This window comes from Acipenser ruthenus, chromosome 20 (genome assembly GCF_902713425.1).
Source record: "Acipenser ruthenus chromosome 20, fAciRut3.2 maternal haplotype, whole genome shotgun sequence".
In the NCBI taxonomy this organism is placed as follows: Eukaryota; Metazoa; Chordata; class Actinopteri; order Acipenseriformes; family Acipenseridae; genus Acipenser; species Acipenser ruthenus.
This window is the reverse complement of record NC_081208.1, coordinates 668737-694982: the sequence shown is the minus strand read 5'-3', so window position 1 is coordinate 694982 and position 26246 is coordinate 668737. Positions and strand designations below refer to the sequence as shown.

At 40.7% G+C, this 26246-nt stretch overlaps 1 protein-coding gene across 1 annotated transcript in view; it reads right to left on the bottom strand.

Annotated features, from left to right (window-relative positions):
* Positions 1–26246, bottom strand: part of LOC117963825 (paired box protein Pax-7) — a 101224-nt gene that overhangs the window by 36995 nt on the left and 37983 nt on the right. The window contains exon 9 of the mRNA XM_058992977.1: positions 26173–26246. This exon is cut by the window's right edge and continues 55 nt beyond it. Within this exon, the coding sequence (XP_058848960.1) occupies positions 26173–26246 (74 nt within the window). The remainder of the gene's footprint in view (positions 1–26172) is intronic.

Genomic DNA, 26246 nt, shown 5'->3' with positions numbered 1-26246 from the left:
TCTTGATATATATATTATATATCCCTTTGTTGGTTTTATGGCTAAGCAGAGGACTGCTCTGGTGCTAACGCAGCGTGACCACACTTGAGGACTGTTCAGCGGTCTCTATATCACTTTGTGAAGGGACCGAGGATTCCAGGAGGCTGATAAAGCTTTCTATTAGGAGTGGAATTAATGGAATAAAAAGAATAGAAAGAAAGAAAGAAAGAAAGAAAGAAAGAACCCACAATCTGCATCCCCTTCTTTCTGTCAATTATTTTTGTCAACTCAGACAGGCTTACAAGGTGATTTACCAAAGTGGTACTTTATTTAAACAGTGGACATCATCAGTGCCGATGACAAGTCTGCTCAGAGTGTTACACCCCTGCCAGCGTTCTCTCTCTCTCTCTCTCTCTCTCTCTCTCTCGCAATAAAAAAAGCTTACTAGAAGCGTTAAGTCCATCACCAGACCTGTCATACTAATACAAGAACTTTGACCGAAATGTACAGACAGAAGAAAATGCTAAAGTTAATTTTACATTTTCGTTACTTCCAGTTATGCCTGCCTCAGTAAGCTCCCACAAAGCTGTTTATATTTTTTTTCAAAACGATTAAAGAAAGGGTCAGAGACCAGATTTAAAAGCTTTTTACTCACTGATCTGCAGGCTCATTTCAGGTACGGGAAAGGTTAATTCGTTTTTTTTTGTGGTTAATAATATACTGAAAAATATCGATTCCACAAGTAAATGTTCTCAGAGTCGTAAGATTTAGTCTATAACTTGCATTCAAGTATAACAGACCTGTACTGTCAGACAGCTGAGGGTTATATACGAACAATTATGGTATCTACATTTTGAGAAACTCAAATGATTTCATATTAAGTTATAGTGTTTCAGAATTAGATAAATACACACTTGTGTATTTAAAAAAAAGAAATAGCAGTTCATTAAAGACTGGAATGCATGCTTTGAAAATATGTCCATCTATCCTGTATCACAAAGACTAAAACAGCTAAAATAATAAATCATGTAAACGAAGGGCTGCTATTGCCTGCAGCTAGCTAGCTAGCGTGCAGCTACTGACTGTGCAATGGTTGACGTTGCAAATCTCATTGCACATAACACAGTGTGGACATACTCCTTGTTTATTAATGTCAAAACAATAAAATAGGGTCTAATTATCGCCATGGTTTAAGTCATTAAAATCGGTCTCTCCCTGCCGGTTTTCCAGAGCCGTTGAATACAGATCGTGCAGCACAGAGCCAGCCTGCACACACCAGACCTGCCGGGTCTTTCTTTCTTTCCATTTGAATTAATTAATCCCCCTAATTAGGCCAGGCCTGCTGGTCCCCAATGGGACCCCACTAAACTTGTTGTGAAAGCAGCAATCGACGGAAGATAGCAAACAGTTATTGTTAGGAGAGGATGTAATGTTTCTGTTAGCAGTGAGCCCAATCTGCTGGAGGTAATGACTGCAAGATTAACATGTTGGTGGAGTGTAGCTGGTTGAGATCGATTTGGTAATGAGGGTTTTGGGGAGGGGGAGGGGGGAGGGGGGGGGGGGGTCTGGGTAACGCAGCGCTTGTGGTTTAGCACATCAGAAAACCAAAAAAAGTTCCCTTTAATTTGACTCGTTTTGCTCTTACTGTACATAGTTGTATTTCTATTTCTCTGTCAACTATTTATTTGTTCATGGAGGAGAAGTGAAATTTACTTATAAACAGTACTTACTGCATATCTAACTGCCTTTGCATTGAGTTGGCGGGAATAATAATATTTACTGAATCAATGTGAAGAAGCAGGTGAAACACAACTGTTACCATGTAGCCCGGAGATCCCTGAAGAACGAGCAAGCCAGGGGGCTCTGGGGAGGGAAGGAGGAGACGAGACTGGGAGACTGACCAGGGCATAAAATAGTCCATTCCTGTAACAGCCCATTGTTCATCCAGCGCCCTGTTCTGAGCACAAGCAGATGGGATATCCATCAAAAGTACTGCTCTCTGTCTCTCTTTCTTTTCTTCTTTAACTTTTTTTTTGGCACAAGGACCCCACCGCACCACCTCCCTCCCTCCCTCCCTCCCTCCCTCCTCCTCATTCTTAGCACCCGTTTGTTTGTCCCTTTCAAATCTCCAGAGGTAACGCACCCTTCATCAACTCCCAGACACAGCTGTGGAGTCTATAAAGAGTTGCACTTTGTATTCATAGCCCTGAGACACACACACACACACGCACACACACACACACACACGCACACACCGAGCAGGGGAGCCAGGTCAGAGGGGAGGGGGGGGTAGAGCAAGGGTGTCACTCGAACTGAACTGACGGTACGCGTGGGACCCCAGAAAGAAACATAGGGTGTCATTGGCAGGGCCACAGGTAGCGTTGGCTGATCACAACAACAACTGAAGAGACTGAAGAGGGAATAAACTACTAAACACAAATATTGTCTGGCCTCACCACTGTCATTTACACTGAAGCTGGGGGGCTCTGTTTGGGCCCCTGGGGTAGGAAACAGCGGCCTTCCTGTCTGCCTGTCCCCTTTTCACGTTGGTTTCCTTTCTCATTGTTTTACTTCCCAGCAGTCACCACTTTTCCACCACTTAAAAAACGACACATTTTCTTGGCTCTTTTGGTGGCAAAGAGAGAGAAGGCTGCCTCTCAACTGCAGAGGGGCTGCTTGGAATTAGTCAACCTAGCCAAGACCCCGGGCCGCTGCTTTTCACTATGCGCCCGACCCCCAAGACTCGCTTAACAAAAGGGACCCCAGCAGCACGCCGGTTTAGACAGTCCTTGGCACACCTCGCTTCAGATTTCCAGATTTCAGTCGTGCTAAACGCCTTTGTTATTCGCACAGTGCTTTGTATTTCACAGCCCCTTCAATGAAAAGGTTTTGTAAGTTTCAAAACAACCCGCCAGACCCTGGGCTTGATTCTCAACGATATTTACTCCACTTGGCAGTTTATCCCCCTATTAGGGTAAATGAAAATGTGAATAGCTTTGAGAATCTGGTCCATTGTCCACAGTAAGTATTTTCATGGTCATTTGTATAGTTTCTTGGCAACAACAACAACAACAACTTATGCAAACAATTATTTGCAAGCAATCATTTCCTTGTAATTAAACCAATGCAATTATTAAAAAGCTTAAGTTAACCAAATTGTTCTTTAGACACAATTAAAAAAAAAAAAACAGGGTAGGACCGGTTTTGCTAGTGCTCTTGAAAAATGGCAACATTCAGTTTTCATGCATCACATGTGTATGTATATATATATATATATATATATATATATATATATATATATATATATATATATATATATATATATATATATATATTAGCAAAGGATCGCCTCATTTTAACTTGACCTGTAGTAGTTTGTGAGACAGCCCAGTTGGGCCCTGTGGAATTCACTGAAAATGGTTTTCTAAATCTTAATGAATCAAACTTTCAACAAAACAGAAATAGAGTTTCGGGTCTAAAGCACCCAGAGCTGGTCTGGACTTGAAGTCAAGAGTGCAGCTGAAATTGCAAGCGAAGATATCTTCAAAATAAAACTATATATATATATATTATATATTTATATAATGCATATAAAGACCAACTATAGTCACCAGACTAGTTTTTTTACATTTCCCACTGTTTTTCTAAAAACGCCTTTCAATTTTTTTCCCCCCCCAAGTGAAAACTCCTCTGCTTTTCAGTTTTTTTTCTTTTCTTTGATAAAGAACGTATTTAAAAAGAAGGGAGTTTCTATAATCTGTGGCTCCCACAACAAACAATTAGACCCTCTTTTCTTTCTTTAACTCTCCTCGCTCTCTCCATCTCCAAAAAGAAGTGCGAAAAGAAAAAAAAAAGAAAGAAAAAATAAGCACTTGAGTCGTTCGGCTTTTATGAGTCTTGTCATCTGTTACGAGGACCCCGGTCCCTTTGTGTGTGTGTGTGTGCGCCTGTGTGTCTGTGAGAGTGAGCGCATATATGTTCACCTTAGACAACAGAGGAGTCCGGTGGCCTCTCCGCTCTTTCAGTCCGCTAGAACCCACACCTCAGGGGGCCATGAAGGACTGAATACAGGGCTGACAGACCCGTGCAGCCCTGTGTGATATCAATAAACACTGACTCACTGTGGAAGGTGCCCCCTGAATATTAAAACATTAGACAGATGGGGGGAGGGGATGGGTGGGATTGGTAATGGGTGACAGAATTCTTTTTTTAACATTTATGAATTTTTTTAAGCCACACTTACAGACTGTGCATGCGAGTGCTGTTACGAGTGTCTGAGGACTGGGGTTCAAAATCAAAACAAAACACAGACACAGGAATAAAAAAAAAGAAATCACAGAAATGGCTTGCAGAGCTCTTCCTGCGACAGTGTGCATTTCACTGCTGTTTCTTCTTCCTTTTTTCCACTTCTTTCGGCTTAGGTTTTTTTTCTTCTTTTTATTTAAACAAATTGTAAAACTGAGCTGATTGAATTTGCACCCGATAGCTCCAGCGAGCGGACGGGCGGGCGGATGGAGGAAGCCGGTTTGAAAAGGAGCAGGTTTAGTTTTACACCAGGGCTGCGCTCTCTCCCTCGCTCACAATGGCCTTTCATTTCCTGTGATTAAGCTTGTGCTAATTTGGGTCACAGCTATTGCAAATGTAATAAAATTAAGTAACAGGCAAAACGACAAAGAGGGGGCTGGGTTTGCAAGGAGCAGTTAGCAGGTAGCAGTTAGAGTCAGCGTGCATTACTTTTTTTTTTTTTTTTTAAGTGAACACTGATGGACTGAACGCCTTTTTATTTTGTACAGCATGAAAGTTGATAAGTAGCTATATCATTTAATAATGAATGCATATATTTTAAATGCACCCTATTATTCAAATACAGGACTGTTGTTGAACACCGCGAGACCCGAGAATGCACCAACAGAAGTCACCTCTGTGACATTTGTTCATCCAAACAGCACCATGTGACGTTACCACAGGAACCCCAATGGAAGGCATTGGCAGATACATTCCACTGGTCTACTGATGCAGATTAACCTGCACATATTTATTTTTTCACTGGAGTGGCCCCTTATTTGGACAAGGCTGGTTTATAAATTGGCTTATAAACACCTGCAGTTGTCCACCCCCCGACCCCTGACCCTTGACCCCTGACCCGAGCACCATGCTGTGGCATTGGTTGAGATCTGCCCCAGGGGCCAAGAGAGCGCGTTCCCACCAGCTTCCCTCCCTGCTGCGAGGAGGTCTCCTACCCCAGTGGTGAGCAGATCCAAGTCTACAGAGGAGGGCAGACTCTGAGGTGCAGGCACAGGAAGCCCGGCTGGGATCCCAACAGTTTCAAGTGTAACGATGAACGCTGCTATTATAAAATCAGGAGAAGAAAGGTCACTCTGCAGGAAATGATGGTTTCCTACTTGAGGAGACAAGATCTCCGAGCTCTACCAGGATAGGGAACTTGTCCTGAAGCCTTTCCTCCCTGACGCCTCCCAATAATAACTTGAAAACAAGGTCCTATAATACCACACAGACACCGACGAGAGCTGGTATGAAACAACTGCACTGCACATCAGTGGTGTCTATGAAATCAACATGTTAGACATTATCTAGATTGTCACTTTTTATGAGGCAGTGCTGCTCTGTACAAATGCTGGAGGCAACTTCCTGGATGACGTGACATTCCATGACGGCAAGATGTCAGCTCCTCCAGAGTTCTCAGGATGGATCTCTCAAAGACTTGCAGCTTTAGCTCCACACTGCACAAAACAAATGGCTGTGTTTGCGCTTGTGTCTAGCCCATTATTACACACAGGTTTTTAACCATAGCGATACAGAGGCCTTTACACTGCGGTTAAAGGGTGTAGTATCAACAGGCTTTATGAATACAGAGCACATGTTTTTTTTTTTGGTTTTTTTTTTGGGGGGGGCACATTTTGTTAAATTCACTGCGGTGGGGGTTCAATGTCTCAATGTTCTACACCAAAAAAAAAAAAAAAATCTGCTTCCGACTACATCCTGGGATTTATTCTCGTGTCCCACAGTTTCCAGCACAGCACATCTTCCCAATGACAAAACAACCAGCAAGTACAAGTGAGAGCAGCTGTGGCGATGGTGGGGGGGGGGGTCAGTGCCTGCTCATGGGAGCTCAATTCAGATACAAAACACAGCAATAAAGAAGAGGTGAAGGAAGCAGGACTAGCAGTAAAGGGACGAGCTTGGAGAAAGAATGGGTCATATGCCACGGGACCCTTCCCCACCCCCTTTGGAGACACCGGGCCTGGCCTGCAATACACCCGTTTGCTGCACTCACTCTCCGTGTGCCGCGTGCTGCTGGCTTGCTTGTCTTATTACTGTTATTCGGAAGTTTAGGAGGCAACTTGCATCACCAGCAGCTTAGGATCTGATTGCCTATTGGTTATTTTGTAAAACTGCTAACCGTTTCATTCAGTTTTTTAAAATCAGCCCAAACGAGTTTTTGAATGGGGATACAGACAGTTACTGTGGCTTTAGTTTTGTGGATGATGCTGGCTTGCGTTGTGCATCAGGCATCACAGTATTATATTTGAGCAAACTAGCACTTTTTAAAAGGGCTGATACATTGTATCGTTAACCCTTGACATACTGTTTCATTTTTAAAAATACTTGTTACTTAGCTTTTCTCCATTTTAAATACCAACTGTTTGTCTTTAAAATAAATAATTTATTGTAACGTAATAATAAATGTAAGAATAAATATTTAAAGTTTAAAGAAGCTTAAATATTATATATATATATATAATTATACATTGTATACACACACACACACTAGCAATGCAGGCAAGAATATTCACAATATTATTTTAATGAAGTTTGCTATCAGTTTTCTCATCATTTCTTTAGTTTATTACTTTATCTTATGGGATATTTTATTTTTATTTTTATTTTTTTAAGTAAAGAAAGCGCTTTTTTTAAAGCCAGCATGAGCGCTGCCCGAGGAGAGCGAGACACTGGATGCATAAATAAACCCATTCGTTATGAACGCACGACAGCCCCCTGTTTGAAGCTGGTGAAACTCAGTCCACTGAACAGCTGTCTCTCCACACCGCTGTTCACACCCTGGACAACGCATTCACTTTCTAGGTTGGTGGAAAAAATCTGAACAAATTTCTGATTTGCAACACTCTAGGGACATGTTTATTGTCTTTGTGTGAGCGAAAAAAAACATGCATGTATAAATAAAGCAAATGAAGATTCCTGGGTGAAGCTGTTAAAAACCATAAAATAAGAAATGTTATGGCCATAAGTGGCGTAGGCTGCTGGTGAGACTTTGAACCAATGGACCATGGTGCTGTCGTAGCTTAATCATAGCTGTGAAACTGGGCAAATAGCTCATTCCCTAATTACTGTTGCATATTATGTCAGGCATGCCTCTATTGTAATAAAATTAGCCAGAAATTCATGTTGTCTGTTTCTAATGCGCTTCCGAGGTTAATAGAGGATTGTTGTAATCCCAGCGATCCCCAAACTAGACTGTCAAAGTTTGACAAGTGTGGCAGCCGAGAGAATTAGAGAAAACAAACTTTAAAATCATTAAAGACGCTGCAGAACGACGGGTCTGTATTTGAAACTGTTCTGCTTCTTCCTTTTCTTATCTTTTTTCCTCCCCTTTAATTCTCTTTCATAAGCACTGGTTGGCTTTGCTACACAGCGCCTGTGTTTTAAAGACAGGCAGAGAGAAACAGACATAAAACCACTTTTTTTTGACTCCCCAGCACTTTTTACTAGGTTGTAACAGGTTGATTTCCTCACTGCCAGCTCAGATGCCCAAATCTCGTTTTATTACAGTTTCACTGTCCATCGTTCAGCAGATTGCATTGCAGATTTGAATTGCTTAAGCATTCCCCACCCCCAGCACTTGCACACCATAACAGTAGAGTATGGCAATATAATAATACTTCTACTGCTCTGTTTAAACACTGCAACCTGTCCTTTTTTATAGGGATATTGAAATATAAGGCAAGCTCCAGCATGAGACCAATAAAAACAGCTGACAAAACAATGGAGAAGAAACAAATATCCCTTGCTGCTACTGCTTCTACATTTCACAACTTGCTAGGGCAACTAGCGTGCCCTCAGTTCAAACGTACAGAGCAGCATGCCGGCTAGCACCGATGGGATCAGCTTGCCTCTGTTGTAGGCAGCAGCTTAAAAACAAAACCCTTGCAGACTCACGGTGGTTCCTTTCCCTGCGAACATGCCTGAAAACACGCACTTGCTACTCGGTTTCTGACACTGCCATGAGGCTTTTTACAAAACAGCTCTGTGAACACGCTTCTTTCTGTTTTGAATCCAGATCGTGGAACCCTGCTTCAAGACCAATGGCATGCAGTTGCCTGTTCAAGTTAGTTAAATACTTGTGCTGGAGCAAACACACATGCAGTATATTGGGCTTCATTTGACGAATTGATTTTTCAGGTATTAATTTTCAGATGGCCTTCTGTAGAAATAAAAGGAATTAACGCAAGAATGGGTTCACAACACCGATCTGCAAGACCTGTGCTGGTTTTCGCACCACTTTTTCCTCTTCTCGAGTTTCAGTGCAACGACTGTAATGAACCGGTAGTCAATATATTACTCAATATTGATCATTCGAGCAATTTCAGTTGTCAATGAAGAAGTGACATGCCGAAGTGACACATCAATTCTTAGCTCTTCTTTTAAAGTACAACCCCTTCCAAAAAAACATGACAATCAATGACAATGCAACCAAGTACAGTAAAAGCAACATGCTTGTTTAGGGTTTTACCATTTTATGACCTCACAATGCTCCAGAACCCTGTGTTTCTGGAACTAGAATTACAGTTTACTGAAGACCAGCCTTTGTAATGGATTCTTCATTGCAGGGAAGCAACAGCCCAAGATCCCATTGTCAGTGTATTTCATTAACTGAGTTAATATGTACCTTCTCTTTGTTCCTGCTCTTAGGGGGGTGAGGGGGGTTCTGTTTGATGCCCGTGCTACATGGAGATCAGCTTCAGGGGCTGGGACATTCCAGAATGTGTGCACACCGCTTTACAATGGAGCCCCCACACTTTTACACAGAAAGGAGCCTACGCGTTCCTGCATTTTACAATTCTGCAATGAGAATAAACTGCAGCAGGACATCCTGAGAAAGTGTCTCGTCAGGTAGTCAACTGCGATGGAGACCCGAGGAGAGAGTGAAGGGATTGAGACAAGATACGTTGCATTGAAGAGACTTGCAACATTAAAGAGCTGGTGCCAGTCAAGGCATCGGATTAAATAAAGTATAGCGCCTCAAAACACATAGCAGCGCTACAGTGGTGACTGTGGGGGTGCTAGATTGTGGATTTAACAGTGTGAGCTTTGTATAGCCAGACTGTAGAAGACTTGAAAGTATTGGTGGAATAGTTCAGAATTATTAATACAAATGTAATAAATAAATCTTCTAAAATAAATTTAATGTACTGCTCTGCAGTTTACACCCAAGAAGAACTTGAGGGAATATATTTTTAAATCCTTCATCCTTTTCTGTGTATAATATTATATATATACAGTATATATATACACACACACACACACATGCACGCACGCACGCACGCACACACACACACACACACACACACACACACACACGCACACACACGCACATGCACACACACACACACACACACACACACGCACGCACGCACGCACACACACACACACACACACACGCACACACACACACACACACGCATGCACGCACGCACGCACATTTCTTTCTTTTTCAAAATGCATGTGTTGATTTTTGAACACCAAGTCGTCTACAGCGTGCCTGCAGATTTCTAAAAGCATAACTATGCCAATTCTGCAGCCGGGTTGCGGAAATAAACAAATTCAGTGCGTTTAAAACAAAAACAAAACCAACAAACAAAACAAAAAAAAAACACTTTAGCTTTGAAAAAGACAACCTGATCCATCTGATCCATTCACTGCCTAATACAACCCCATTCAGAAAGCTAAAAGAAGAGAGAGAGAGAGAGAGAAACCCAACAGCTCCATGTGCGGGGAAAGGAAGACCTCAGTAGAGGAACACACCACTGATCTCTGGGTTTTGTTTAAAGCAGGCCATCCCTCTAATAGCTGAATCAAAGCGTAATCTCCCTCTAATCTGGCTCTCTCTTTCCAGCCTCTTTTTGTTCTGTTTTGTTTTCCCCTCAGATTGCTTTATTTAACTGTGGCCCTGGAATAGCGCTCATCCTGCTAATTGTGTTGCAAATGTTGACACCTGCCCGAGCGGGCCGTCATGTCTTTGGTTGGCGTGGCCTGGTTTGGTGCCCTGTGATCCTGCTCTGTCCCGGGTCAGCCCTCTGGGGATCATGCCCTCTTCAGGAGAACTAAGAGCAGGTTAGCCGGGTCACAAATCACCCTGCTCTCTGGGACTGTCTGGGAGCGCTCGGCCGTGAAGTGGCAACTGCTGCATCGACAAAGAATGCTTTAAAAAAGAAAGAAAGAACGACGAAGGGGGGAGGAGGGGGTTAAACACAGCCCAAGTGAGCATCCACACACACAAGCTCTGCACTGTGCTTGTGCTGTATTCAGTGTATTAAAAGAGTTCCACTTTACCACACTTCAGAAGTACGGAATTACATCGCTGTTATGTAGTTCATCTCTTTAGTTCCTGATCAATAACTTCAAATAAGTTTAAATCTCTTTCTTTCTTTCTCTGTCAAATAATATAAAGACCAGGGAATTACAGAAAAGCTATATTCCCCCTTCTCTGGTTCATTTCATTTTTTAAAAGCCTTTACTTTCTCCCAAACGCATTTAACAGTATATTGGGGCAACAGGACAGCCACAAAAACTCTGTCCAAACAACTTCCACACCTGTCCCACTAACATGCACTTTGATCAGTCCTCATAGTGATTTATTCCCATGCTATAATAGTTATAACGATCAACTGATTGGTATAAGCATGTTTGACTATACATACATTCTGTGCACTGCCTGGGAAAAAAAAAACATGACATGACTACATACAGTACTTAGCAAGAAGCCCTGGCTAGCTAGCACGAGAACCTATAGCTACTGGATTTGCTAGGTAGGTGGGTACAAAGTTGCTAAAACATATTTATATAGCAGGTCAAGTGAACCAGAATTGCTAAAACGGGAGCCCTGTTCAGGTCTGATGAATAACTTTGATATTCCTGACTACTGTTTTTTTGGACGGCTGGCTTGCTCGTTTTCTTTTCGCTACTTGCTTTAGTGGCGAGCTCACACAAGCTTCGAGCTAGGAGAATGTGGAGCTGGTTCAGATCTGAGAAGAGGACCTGCGGCTGTGAGCTCTGAAGAAAGAGACCCGGTTCAGATCTGAGGAGAGGACCTGTGGCTGTGAGCTCTGAAGAAAGAGACCTGGTTCAGATCCGAGGAGAGGACCTGTGGCTGTGAGCTCTGAAGAAAGAGACCCAGTTCAGATCCGAGGAGAGGACCCGCGCCTGTGAGCTCTGAAGAAAGAGACCCGGTTCAGATCTGAGGAGAGGACCCGCGCCTGTGAGCTCTGAAGAAAGAGACCCGGTTCAGATCCGAGGAGAGGACCCGCGCCTGTGAGCTCTGAAGAAAGAGACCCGGTTCAGATCTGAGGAGAGGACCCGCGCCTGTGAGCTCTGAAGAAAGAGACCCGGTTCAGATCCGAGGAGAGGACCCGTGGCTGTGAGCTCTGAAGAAAGAGACCTGGTTCAGATCCGAGGAGAGGACCCGCGGCTGTGAGCTCTGAAGAAAGAGACCCGGTTCAGATCCGAGGAGAGGACCCGCGCCTGTGAGCTCTGAAGAAAGAGACCCCTTTATTCCACCCCTATACTGCAGATGTACATTAATGCAAAAAAATACAGATCCGCAGTTCAGAAGAAACACCCCCTCCTTTTAACATGCTGTTGTCTGGCTTGATCGTGTCAGTTTTAGGAGTCCATTCAAAGGTATTCATGCATCTCCCCACAGGGACAATGCAGCCCAGTTTATAAACTAGCAGCCCAGTTGTCTGAAGCCTTTAGTTCTTATTGTTTTCTTCCTCTTAATAAACTTTTTGGAGGAGTTCATCAATCTGCTTGAATAGTTGATGCGCAGTGCCTCCAAAAGCTAAATAACAGAAAGGCTTCTTTCTTTCTTTCTTTCTTTCTTTCTTTCTTTCTTTCTTTCGCTCTTTCTTTTTATTAAGTGGGTATTTGCCTGTCAATAGAGGAGAGTAGGCTGTCAGACTTCAGAACGCTCCTCGATAGCAATTGAGAGAAGGGGGTTTGATTAAAGAAACTATATATATATATATATATATATATATATATATATATATATATATATATATATATATATATATATATATATAAACAATTATGAAGTGAATTCTCAATTATTTAAAAGGGGAAAGTTAAATATAATGTATTTTTTAAACCGTATTCATTTTTTTCATATTCTGTTTGTTTTTTTTTTTGTTTTTTTTAGCATTTAAAAATTAAGTGATGATATTTTTAATTGTATTTTGATGTCACATAAGGAGCAATGGTGTTCTGTACACGCCAGCTGTACGGGCAGGCTGTGGGAATCATCTGAATGCTGCAGTTGGAAATGTATAAAGAAGTTGTGGAACATTTTCCCAGAGCTGCACATTTCGCTGAATTATTCCACAAGTACGTTTTTTTGTCTCCCCCTTTTATTGGAGGGGATTTCAAAATGCGCTGACACCCGTTAGACAAGCGCACAAATTATATAAAATGCAATCAGTTTTAATATTGGCAGCGAGCCATTAATCCAGTGTTCTACCTTTTAAACAGTGTGAAACATGTTAGCAGAAACTTTAAAGCTGCGAATAGATGTCTATGTTCATTAATTTCATACCCAATTACGATGGACTTGTCTCTTTCTAAAACACATTGTCCCCTTTACCCATAATAAGGACGCAATGCTCACTTGCACTCTGAGATGGTTACACAGCGTAATTGCATCGGACCAGAAGATACATTTGGGGCTTTCTGCAGGAAATAATGGAACAGCATGGGGATTGTAAACAGACGTTGATGAATCGAACCGTCAGCGGGTTCCACGACTCGACATCCTATTCGAGTTCCAAATCAATCCTAAAATATTCAGAATCCTCTGTGTTTCAGAACGCATCTGAGAATGATTTATTCCTTATAGAATATAAAACACAGAAACTCGAAGGCACCATTCCTAATACAGTATTACACCCTGCGCGTTTTTCATTCGGTCTCTGCGGCGTTAGTTTCCCTCCCCAACTCTTTGCTAAAACTGTGCGGCTACGCTAACAGCCCCGTCCCACCTACGGTTTCCCCAGCTTGCTCGGCCGGCGTTCAAAAGAGGCGAATTAAAACTGACAAGTTGAATGGTTTGTTTTTGAGAAAGTGAAAGCTGGTCAAGTCGTTCGGATTTCCGAGTCGGGTCCATTCGGAGATCTCCGGACAGCCCCCCTTCTCTCCCTGCTACCCGCTGCTGTTTTCTTAAGCTAACTGAGCGTTTTAGTGACCGGCCAGTTCTGGGTCTGTTCATTTCACTGCACAGCTCCACACTGGAGCGCTAATGCATGTCGCGATGATCACGATTATACAAATAATTGTATTTACTATGATTTTTAATTTATTTTGCTTTGAAAACTGACACGATTTAAATGAAAGCATATTAATTTGTAGCTTCTTCCAGGATTATTATTATTATTATTATTATTATTATTATTATTATTATTATTATTAATTGTAGTTATGAAGTTATTTAACCTAATTATTCATGCTAATTTCACGTGTATTTTAGTAGTCTTTACTGCTCAGGTTTGGGTGCATTTTAATTCTGTAACCGCTAAGTGAGTGACTGCGGGACGAAACTTTAAAATGTCAGTACCCCCCCCCCCCCCCCCCCCCCCCTTTAAAATACGCTTGGGTGCAATTTATTTCGTTGAAGGCAATTACTGAAGAATAACCCGCGCTCTTTGTTGCTCGTGTTTAGGAAGGATCAGTGCTGTTTTCCACGTGGAAAAGGACTAACCACCATTCTATTCAATATAACAAGCAAATCATTCTTACAATGTAGTTTTCATTGAACTTCAACAACGAGTTTAAGATAAACAAGGGCTGCAGAAGTTATAGAGGTGCTTATTATTATTATTATTATTATTATTATTATTATTATTATTATTATTAGCAGTAGTAGTTGTAATTGTTGTTAGTTTTTCACCTCCTTTATAGATTTTATTTTTTTATGTATTAGTAAATCTTATTTGAGAGGACTTATTTCATAATAAAAAGGGACTGGTAATGTAGTTCTAAAAAATAACTGCACAACATTATGCAAAAGATAATTAATATATATAGTTTTTTTAAGATTATAAAGATTGTTACAAGATATCACATTATTTTTACATACAATTACATTATTTTTTTACATACAATTACACATTTATACAATTGGGTTTTTACTGGAGCAATCTATGTAAAGTACCTTGCTCAAGGGTACAGCAGCAGTGTCCCCCACCTGGGATTGAACCCACGACCCTCCGGTCAAGAGTCCAGAGCCCTAACCACTACTCCACGCTTTAGTATATAAAACAAAACTAACTACAATGTGCCCATGCTAATATTACTCGCCTTTGCGCGCAGCGGTGAGGTATGGTCAGGTATGGTCAGGAATGGTCAGGAGTGGGCAGGTATGGTCAGGGATAGCCATTGCCCACAATGCGTTGTATTACCTTCTGTTGGAATGTGCAGCCCTGCGCGCGGTATGGGCTGCTCCGTTGTAAGATGGTTTTAAAAAGTTTTTAAAGCCATGCCAGCGGACTTGTTGAACTTTGTACCGGGGTGATTAGGAATTCTCCTTTTCCAATTTTACTGCAACCCAGGCTGCCCCATTGTCTCTCTTCCAGGGAGCCACTACTGCTAATCTTTCGGTTATTTGCAATGAGATTTGAAAAATCCCCACACCCCAGAGCGCTGGATATTAACCCCACCAGTGGGGTAAGAGACCGCGGAGACGGGTTATAAAATACCAACAACGTTATTGAACTCAGTTTGACTGCGAGGCTTAAAGGTAACTTCTAAGTACACAATCTTCAAAGACGCCCATTTCTGGGGATCAAAATTAAAACGGGCTTAAGACAGACAGATATACATCTGCAATTACCAAATCGTTAAAACATATTAAATGTTTAAAAAATATATTGATCATTGTATTAAGAATATAACAAAGAACAAACAAAAAAACAGTATTTATAGCAGAAAAATTACAGGCACCAATTATTGCGCTGAAAACTCTCAGTGAACGCTAATGAATATTGTGTACCTGGGAAATGTGCTTCTTGTAATTGAATTTGCCAGTGATTAGTTTGCCACATTGCAATAAAAAGCACGCGTTTCTTAATAGATATAGGCTATGCATATAGAAAGGGCTCAATACGACATGTAAGCATTTCTGAGAAGCGATTTGAATGCCGTGTAATAAACCCCGTTGCCCACACTTGGGAGCACATTTTCCTCCGCTGTCTGGATTAACTACAGAGGGATTGAGTCTCGCAGGTACACCCTGTTATTATGAACGGTGTCCATTCATTATCCATAGTGTTAATCCTTTAAAGATGCGCTGTCCGCACAGTCGCTCTTTGCCTTAGTTCTAGTTTACACTTAATTATAATCCTGAAATGCCAGCTTCCTTTTTTTTTTTATCTCTGCTTTATTTTTTCTTTCACTTTTTTTCTTTCATTTATTTAAAAAAATAAAATGATGCAACCTGCTTGTCCGAAACAGAACAGGTAACAGGTCTGGTCTTAATTTAAAAAAAAAAAAAAAAAAAACACACAAATGACATGTTTCGCTCCTCTGCAGTTTAACAGAGCCATTTAAAACAATTATAAGGTTACTAAGCTCAAAAAAAATGTGGTCGAGTCATTCCGAGTCCTGCTGCGCATGTCCTGCTGTCTCTTATTCGAATCTGCCTATGGGCGAATGAATCAGCGAGTTCCAAATTCTTCATCTCTCATTATAGAAATCTAACACTTGTACCATGGTATACACGGATATTTATTCTCTCTCGTTTTTGCAATGCAAACACAGTCTAAATAAATAAATAACCGCACGCTCTATCGTACACCTAACAGAAAGGTCCGTATTGGGGGACAAACACATGACCCGGGGCCCGCTACACCCACCAAGCGAGGTCTTCCAACAGCCCCCCTCCTCCCAGATATATTACAGAGGAAACCTAAATGAATGAAATGTTTAAATACATAAGCTTCACAATCCACAACCCCCGGGAGCGCCCCTTCAAGTCTCTGCACAGCGGTGTCTGATGAACCAGTCATGCACAAAATAGCAAGTTAACCGAGAGACGCACATATCCAATGAAAGGGAAGCTGCTGCCTGTCTGGCCGCCTAGAGACTCGCAAAGGCCGGCGGAGGAACTGTCAGCCTTCTTGTAAAAATGGACACGATTTCCGTGTTTCCTGCGCATCCCTCGGGTCTTTGCAGTCACCCTGGCAGTTTAAGAAGTTTGATAAAAAACACATTTCAAGTTGGAAGCGGCTCTCTCACACTTGCGTATAGTTCAGCGCCTCTGTTCTGGGTTGTGTTGCTTTATATTATTTAAGTTGTTTTTCTTTTGGGAGGTTATCAAGCTTTTCTTTTTCTACTTTCATTAAATTTGTTTGAATTTGTATATTTTTTAAAGCAGGTTTTAGTGTTTCTGCACATATTATTGCTCTCCTCCAAGGCTAACATATTTGCTCTGTCGTCTTTAACTGAGCTGGGTCGGGGGTGGATTTTAATGCACAGAGTTCCGCGACTCCAAAGCACCGCGCTCCCGTTTCTTTCTTTGTGCAATGACGTCCTTTTGTTAACTAATCAGTCTCCCGATGGCTCCCGAGACAGATAAAGATTCTTGGCATTTGTCGGTAAAAATGAAAGCGGGATTAGCGCGAGGCTGCTGCACACTCCATGGCAAAGGGGCCGCGAAACTATTCTCCCATTCAAGCTCCCATTTTCTGGTTTGGTTTCTTTACTCGAAGATGTTTGTCTTTCTAAAGTGGCTCTTCGTAATGCACTGTGAATGTGTAGCGGACAGTAAAGGAGAGTAAACAAGGGCTCGATTCAAATGAAAAAAGAGAAATTTAAAAAAAAACATGAAAGAAAAGAACATTATTTTAATGCATAGTGGAGACACAAATCTAAGTTTAGGAAGACTAAAATAAAAAATGCAATAAGCCGTTCTGCACGCTCAAAATGTAAAATACATCAAAAGTTTCACTTTGTGCGCCGATATAGGCTTCTTAAACATGATATAGTGTCGATGTGTATTTACTTATCATGTTTTATTTGGGTTTAAATTAATTGTTTTGCGCTCTAGCTGGCGCGAATGTTGTTCTCCTCAAGTTACACCGTTTCTCTGCCCCCCCCCCTAATGACCCCTCCAGCAAACAAACGTCACTTGCACTCGCGCACAGTGCATACACAGCACCGTACCGTATCCCCTCCCCAAACTCTCACACTGCCTGGATAACAGCCTTAACGAATCACACACGTCACCCTTTAATTTGAACTCACTGTTCGGATAGACTTTTTAATAATACACTGTATCACGCTGCAGCGGATTCACGCGAACGCATCACAACTTACCAGCGAGAGCATTGTACAGTCTTTGCTATTAAATACATTATAAAGCGTGTTTCTGCAAGGCGTAAAAAAGGACACTTGTTGAAGGAGGTGGCAAACATCACCGACACCGCAATTAATTTTCATCAGTCAGTCTTTCCAAGTAAAATTCTCTCTAACTATCCCTACCAGCCTGTAATGAGCAAACTGCAGGCGCCTTAATCTGCAGGCTAGTACCTGAACAGACTTGTGTCACTGGGTATAAAGCCGAGGTAAAAACGCATATAATAATAATAATAATAATAATAATAATAATAATAATAATAATAATAATAATAATAATAATAATAATAATAATAATAATAATGGCTGTAAATAGTCACATGGTATGGACATTAAGTTGCGTTAGAATGAGTATTATAGGAAAAGACAGAACTTGTTTTACACACGCACCATTTCATTTGTTTATTTTTACCTGGATAAAAGAAATACTACAGCTTTGTACTCTGGTAATGGAATCTGCATAGTAGAGGTGCACACTTACATTAGTTAATGAAGGTAGTTTCATAACAATCACTTATATCATCACTCCCATATAACAAGCAATACATTTAAAACAGACACGTAAAGAACGTAAGCTTCAGGAAATAAACAGCACGCTGGAAGGCAGAAGAAAGTTGGTTTCCATGTTCTTGTTTTTCCCCCTAGAGGGTGAACCCCACTCGGACACCCGACTGCTTATTGCGTTTGGAGGGGTTAATGGGAGAGTCACGGATCAGAGAGAGTCGAGTGGACAAGCCGAGATTAAAGGCCGCAGCTCACCGGTCCGCAGGGGTGCTAGTAAACACTGAGCCCGTTAGTCTTCGGGCAGGGTCACGCAGAGTTCCCCTGGCACTCCAATTTTAGGGACGGCCAATAAAACAGAGAAGCAGTGGTTGATCTGGAAGCCTTCAGGGCAATGCCCTCCCTTCATTTATATCAGCGGGGGGGGGGGGGGGGGGGGGGGGGGGGCTTGTCGTTTGTTCGTTTTGTTCCTAAACTGTAAGCAGTACCCCCGACCCCCCCCCCCCCCCCCTTGATTTTTTAAGGTCACAGAGGATATTACCCTTATAAGAGTCTCATTAGTGCCTCTACCCAAATTCTGCAAAGCATGCGTTCTATAGATAAAAATCGTTCTAAAGGATACCATGAAATTCAATGTAATCGGGGCTGCTATATATTTAGTAAACCAAGATGTTATTTAAGCGCAAACTGGAGCATTTAAAATGATGGAATACAAATAATAATAATAATAATAATAATAATAATAATAATAATAATAATAATAATATGCAGACTTGGCACAGGCACGATCTGTTCATGTCAAATTAAAACGCATACACCTTTAAATGATGGAGGGGGGTTTGGCGGGGGGGGCGCTTTTAAAATTACTCAGTACTCGCGGATTATCAACTCTCCTTTATACAGAGAGATAAAATCCCCATGTCTTCCACTGTAGACTTTAGAATTTCCCCTAAGAAGACCAAAAAGAGAAGATTGCCCCTTTTAAAAATAAAATCCCAGGAGATCCGAAAGCCCATTCTCGTCAGTAATATGTGTGCGCAGATAGAGCCAGTCCCACCACGCTGGGATCTTGTTAATTAATAGACAGCTTGCCTTGAAAGCAGCGCAGTCCGTCTGTAATATGATGAACTTCCATTGTGGTGTTGTCACCGCAAATGTTTCTGATAAGCAAAAGCACCCAAGGATCAAAGACTATAAGCCTCTCAATTTCCTTCAGCTGCCTCTTCTTTTCCTCACCTACTTTCTCTCTCTCTTTTTCTCCTTCCCTTTCTTTTTCTTTAACTTTCAAAAACGAACTCAAATCCCCTTCATGACGACTTCAGGGTCCCGCCTCAAGTTCAGAGGTCACCGTATTGCTCTTGGAAATAACTGCGCATTAATATTCGTTCCAAAGAAGGAGCCTAATATAAAATTGCGCACCACCAAGAAGACTAACGTCTTTATAAATTGACATTAGCTGACATCATGCAAGTCCGGTTTGAAAAATGTAATCCTTCTCACTGTCTACATCTATGTTTGCTTGCATATTTTCAGCCAAGGAACAAGAAAAAAATACTACTTTGAAAAGGACCCCCCAAAAAAGGCACCATGTTCAAATTGCATATTTCTTAATCAAAAGCATAATTATCACCCAGCAATGAGAGCAATGGAGTGTCTTCGCTTTAGATAATGTGAGGCTGTAATTCAGCAACGACTGTGGAGGAATACATAGCGAAATATGTGCAGACCATTTAACATCTGTCTGGTTTAATGTAAAACTATAACAAAATATTTCAAAGTGTGCTTCCTTCTGCACCCCCCCATATTATTATTATTATTATTATTATTATTATTATTATTATTATTATTATTATGACTTTACATACGTCCATTCCTTCGCGTTTCTGCTAAACACTCCCTGATATAACATGAAACATGTTTAACCGAACCTTCCGGATTCAGACTTCCGGTTATTTATTGCTGGTTCGGTTCGTTTGATTTTGATTAGTTCCAGGAATTACGTCATTGGCTTCATCAGGATTTCGTGTAATGAAGTTGCTCTTGCAAGCGTAATTTATTTCTAAATGGCTTTTCACCAAAAATATGCCTATATTATTATTATAAGGTTCTGTGCAATGGAAACGGATCCACTTACTCTGGATACGTTTTGGAAAGAGAATGAGACCTTTACATCTGCCCTTGCATCCATCCATCCATCCACCCACCCACCCATCCATCCATCCATCCATCCATCCATCCACAGCAGTGTGGAGTAGTGGTTAGGGCTCTGGACTCTTGACCAGGTGGGGGACACTGCTACTGTACCCTTGAGCAAGGTGCTTTACCTTGATTGCTCCAGTAAAAACCCAACTGTATAAATGGGTAATTATATGCAAAAAATACTGTGTAAAAAATAATGCAATTGTATGTAAAAATAATGTGATATCTTGTAACAATTGTAAGTCGCCCTGGATAAGGGCGTCTGCTAAGAAATAAATAATAATAATCTCTCTCTCTCTCTCTCTCTCTCTCTCTCTCTCTCTCTCTCTCTCTCTCTCTCTCTCTCTCTCTCTCTCTCTCTCTCTCTCTCTATATATATATATATATATATATATATATAGAGAGAGAGAGAGAGAGAGAGAGAGAGAGAGATTGTTCCATAAGCAAGAGCAGGTTTCAGTCTCCCTGTATTCCCTCTTTAACAAGGGACAAGACCAATCAGTCAATGCATTTTGTATTATTATTATAATGTTTTTGCTATTTTATCGCCAGTGTAATTTTGTGAAAGGATTTCATTCTATTCCTAAGTGCCTTACTGCTCCCCGAGTCCTGGCTCCCCTGTATGTTCCTAAAAGAAATCCTTCCATGTAAAATTCCTATGAAATGTGGTGGCGAGGAGGCGAGGGGGGAAAGGGGAGGTTAATCCCAGTTTAATGCAGCGATGCACAGCCACAGGACCGGGCTGTGATGATTGTGTTATCTCTACCCAACATTTGGGTCTCCCTCAATTTCAACCCAGCCAAATAGCTGCGAGAAAGTGCAGATGCAGTGACTCCCGATGCCTGAGGAGAAGATGTTATTAATATCTAAATAACTTCCCCGTACTTTCACTAAATCTCCCTCTCACCAATCCAGACGAATTCGTTTGAAGTGGTCTTTCGCCTCATCCCGTCTTTTTTTTTCTTTCAACGAGGCTTATTCTAGACTAAATATAAAATTCAGTTCACTACAAAAATATATACACATGCATTGTATATTTCAATGTTAGTTTGTCCCGGCAACACATTGTGTGCGTGTGTGTGTGTGTGTGTGTGTGTGTGTGTGTGTGTGTGTGTGTGTGGTGATGATGGAGTGGGTTTAACGGGGTCTGCTTTCTATTACACAGTGTATGGACAAAAGCTTACAAGTTTGACTTTCCAGGTGATGCAATGTATGTATCTTCATCCTTATAAGCAACATTCGTTCACTTTCATACACGTCAAAACACACACTTGCATTTGCGTGAGCGAGGAAGCTTGTTTATTTACACTTTGCAATTGAAACTGTTTTTTTTTTGTTTTTTTTTACAGCTAGACAATGGCTCTTGTTTGCATGCCTGAGTGTTATCTCGTTATTGTTCAGCTTTGTCTCTGCGCTTCGGTAACAAGAAAGCCGTGTGCGTGATTACGCGCCCCGAACACTGCACCTTTTATATTTGCATGTGATCGAATGCACAGTGAAACCAGCCTAAAGCACGAGATTGTTAGACCCCCTTCTATCTTTCAAGCGGCCCCTATTATTTCTTCTGATCCCACTCACAGCGCTCGTAAATCCTGCCTGGTCTATGTTTGATTAGATTGGGAACCTCAGGTAATCCGGTGATTTGCTGACGCGTCCCTCGCCTGTCTCTTTCTGACACATATTTACAGACGGCTGCTTGTTGGTTTAATCAATGCAGATTGTTACAGATAAATGGACTGATACCCCCCCCCCCCCCCCCCCCCCCCTCTCAAAACCACCAATACCGCCTCCAGGTGTGAAGACTAGAAGTTGTTTAATTATTATTACTGACTCTCTCTCTCTCTCTCTCTCTCTCTCTCTCTCTCTCTCTCTCTCTCTCTAATTGGATTTGGCAGGTCCTAGGGAACACAATCTCTCTACAGCTTCCCTGTGTTTCTCAGCCCACTGGAAGCGACATTATGGAGCACCCTTCCATTGTTTGTTTATACTGAGCACCAGTGTGCGCGTTCCCATTTCCTCACAACTGCCCTGTGCTGGCATTGAGTAAATGTCGCTCGACTCTACTGTACGGGCGTGCAGTTAACCCGTGCTATTAAGGGCTGTTTTTTTCTTGTTTGATTTTTATAATGTACAAAACAGACACTAAAGAAATAGTTATTTAATAGTCAAGTGACTTGTAATCTACATTGTTTAGATGTCTTTCGTTGATAAATTCCGATTATTGCTCTCTGCATTAATATTGTTGTGTCGCTTCTAACAGGTCATCCCCTCCCCTCTCAAATACAACTGCCATGTTGAAACGTTTGTATTTATAGTAGCATTTGTGTTGACTGCACAACTTGCTATGGAAATATCAGGACAACATACTTTTCGAATGCAATCTGTTCTGTTGCGCGAGTCAGTTTATAGCTGCAGTTTAGTGTAATTGCCAATCATGGTTAGGCTGAATGGATGCCATTCAAAACTTTCAGAATAAAGCAAGAAAGAACGCCAAAGTTCAAATTTAACTTCTCCAAAATTAAACTCTATCATTTTAATTTGTTTTATTTTAAAATATATCAATCAAAATATGACTTGTATTCCATGCATTTATTTTTAAAATCTCAAACCAGTTCTAGATAGCACGTCAGAGCTCCTAACGCCCCCCCCCCCCAAAAAAAAAAAAATGTAAAAAAAAAAAAAAAACTCTTCACAACTATAAAAGAAACCTAAAATCTCATGAATTTGTGCCCAGGGCTAGCCGGAGTGAGCCGTTTAGAGATGAAAGTGAAAAGAAATAAAAGGCTCAAAATAATCTCCCTTAAAACCCTTCAAAATAACGTTTGTGCTTGAAACTCAGAGAGTGAGGGCTGATTGGGGATAAACACATTTCTTACCATGTCCCCGAGCTATTACACCCCCTTTCCAACACAGCTACCCATTCAAGAGCCACCATTTTCATCGCTGCCTCTAATAAGTCTTAACGTTATTAAATACAAGGCGGGTGATGGAACCACAACAGGCGCAGAGAGGAATCTTTAAGAATTAAAAAAAAGAAAAAAGCGTTTTAAAAAGGGACAGCGTTTAGTGTGTGCTGAGTCTTGCATCCCGCAGGAAAATACACAAAAGAACGACAGAAACGCGTCAAAGGAAAGTTTGGTGCAACGCTTGGGGTGTAAAGTTATGAACAACGGTAACGGGATAATACATAAATAAATACATACATTAAAAAATGCAGCGACACTCCCAAACAAACAAACAAAAATACACCAAGAGTAATACCCAAAAGCCTGATTTTTTTTTTTGTAATGCTATTTAAACAATTGGATTTTGTCATCGCCAACTGCGCATGCTATGTGTTGTGGGCGACTCTCCTGGTGTCGGCTATACTGACTGCAAGCAAATCCATAAATCAGAACTCGACAACTTCAAAAGACAGAGCAATTCAAAGCTACGAGAAGGCGCACACATCGAGAAAAAGCGCTTATATAACACCTATGTAACTGTATTATTATCAGCCATAAAACACACCATGAAGACAAGGCGATAGAAAAACAGACAGAAATAAAAAAAAACAGAAATAACTAAATACATACATGAAAATTAACAAAAGCGTCAGCAGAGGACAGCCGATTCTTTTTTTAAAACTAGTTAAAAAAAATTAAAAGTTTTCTAAACAGTAGCGAAAACTACTTAAATAGAATGAAGTTAATCTGCTACCCACTTTTTATTTCCCGTATAGGTATTTCAAAATGTGACCTAAATCGTAAGATACGTTGACACACACACACACACACACACACACACACACACACACACACACAAACACAAAGTGCGCAATCCGGTACACAATGGATCCGATTTCAAAATGTGCAATGGCCCTTTCCAAACAAGAAAGAACCACTTTGCACTGCCCGACGCCGATTCTTTTCCAACAGACGATTCTATAATATTACAAAACTATCGAGCAGCGGGGAGTAGTGAATAATTCATCTCCTTTTATTTTCCCCTTTGGCCCTTTGTCCTAACCTTTTTTCTTTCTCTTCTCCGCGGGTCCCTGAAATGAGAATGGACAGGCCCGTTCTCTATTTAGCCCGTCTGCTTTTTTAATGTTTGTCTTTGTACCCCGGAATCCTCGCTTTAAAAAAGTGCTCAATAGACGAGAAGCTTTTTGTTAACGAAGTTCATCTTCAAGTTTGGAGAAAAGGCTGAATCTTATAAAGAAAAAAAAAACCCTTTTGTGGACTTTTATTTAAACCCTTAGACAAATGTTTGATCGTCTCATTTAGTAACTTTTTGTCTCTCTTATAGAAAATAGGGTCCATTTAAATAGAGACTCGAGACACAGACCTTCTTTTTAAACAAGAACGCCACTGGACGGAACACGCCTTTCTGTCAAACGTCACGATAAGGAAAACTGGCATAGAGGAGAGGAAAAAATCAAATGAAATTTATTCCAGGGAAAGAGATACGTTAATCCGACTAAACCAATTATTAAATTATGCCAAGCAATTAAAACGCAACACAGAGAAATGTGCCAAAGCACGGGACAAAACCCATTAAAATGCAGTAAAGCTACCAGTATAGGCTGTTATACTCTGCAACCCTATGCTCGTCCAATCCACCCATCCCATAACGTCTATGCAAGACATACACACATTATACAAATTATAAGGTCAGCACACTTTTTTTTTTTAACGCCCACTGTGACAATGTGTGAAATTCCTCTAAAATAAAAAGGTAATATGCGTATTGCTCATAGTAAACACACTGCCGCACAGCAATACCGGAAGGAGGTGTGATCTCCTCTCTCAATTCGACTCAATTTAAGACTTGACCAAAAAAAAACAACTCAATATATATATATATATATATATATATATATATATATATATATATATATATATATATATATATATATGGTAAAGATTAAAGAACGATAACAACAATATCATAGTTGCAAACACAATTACAAGCTTCCTAATGCGTACACTATTATTATTATTATTATTATTATTATTATTAATAATAATAATAATAATAATAATAATAATAATAATAATAATAATAATAATAATAATATTATTATTATTATTATTATTATTATCGCTTTTGAGATACTGTATGTGTAGTTCGAGTCAGGGCTCAACTCGATTAATCTAACAAGTTACATTCCAGTCGTTCTAATTGATATTGATGGTCAAACCGCTCAACTGTCAGACACAGTTTCAAGGGACCGTTTAGAGGATGAGAGGAGGCTGTTGTACAAATTCATTTACTCGTCCCAAATACCTTGCGTCAAGGCTCCTATAAATAATTGAGTAACTATAGCTAGCAGCGACATAGCAGGAGAATCCTCCAGTGCCGAGGATACGTTTCCCAGTCAAATACAAGGCAGAAGTCTCCTCCCCGGATGAGGACACGGCTGATGAAACGCGGAGACCACGTTTTGACAGGCTTACTTGTTAATAGAATATGATATTTCGTTGTAAATAACGCTGTACGCTAAAGAAAACGCATTTTATTAGACAGTTCAAATGCAGTCACGCTTAGCACACAAACAAGCCTCACGCTTCTTATATATTTATATTAGGAAACTTAACAAAACAAAACAAAAAATCCTCTCTTGATCAAATAATTTTCCACAGGCCAAAACAAACCACAGGGTCTGAACTCTAGAGTGCTTCAAGGTGTGTGACGAGCAGCGAAAATCTCAAAAACAAGAACTACTATGCACTGCGCTCCAAAACAAATGCAGAAATAAATCCATACATAAATAGCATGCATGCCCGATATGACCCAGCTGTTCATTCATTTATTTATTCATTTATTTATTTATTTATTTATTTCTACCTTTGTCTCCAAGGATACCGTCAATGCTGTGTTTGGTTTTCTTTTCTCCATCTTCATCCTTCTTATCACACTCA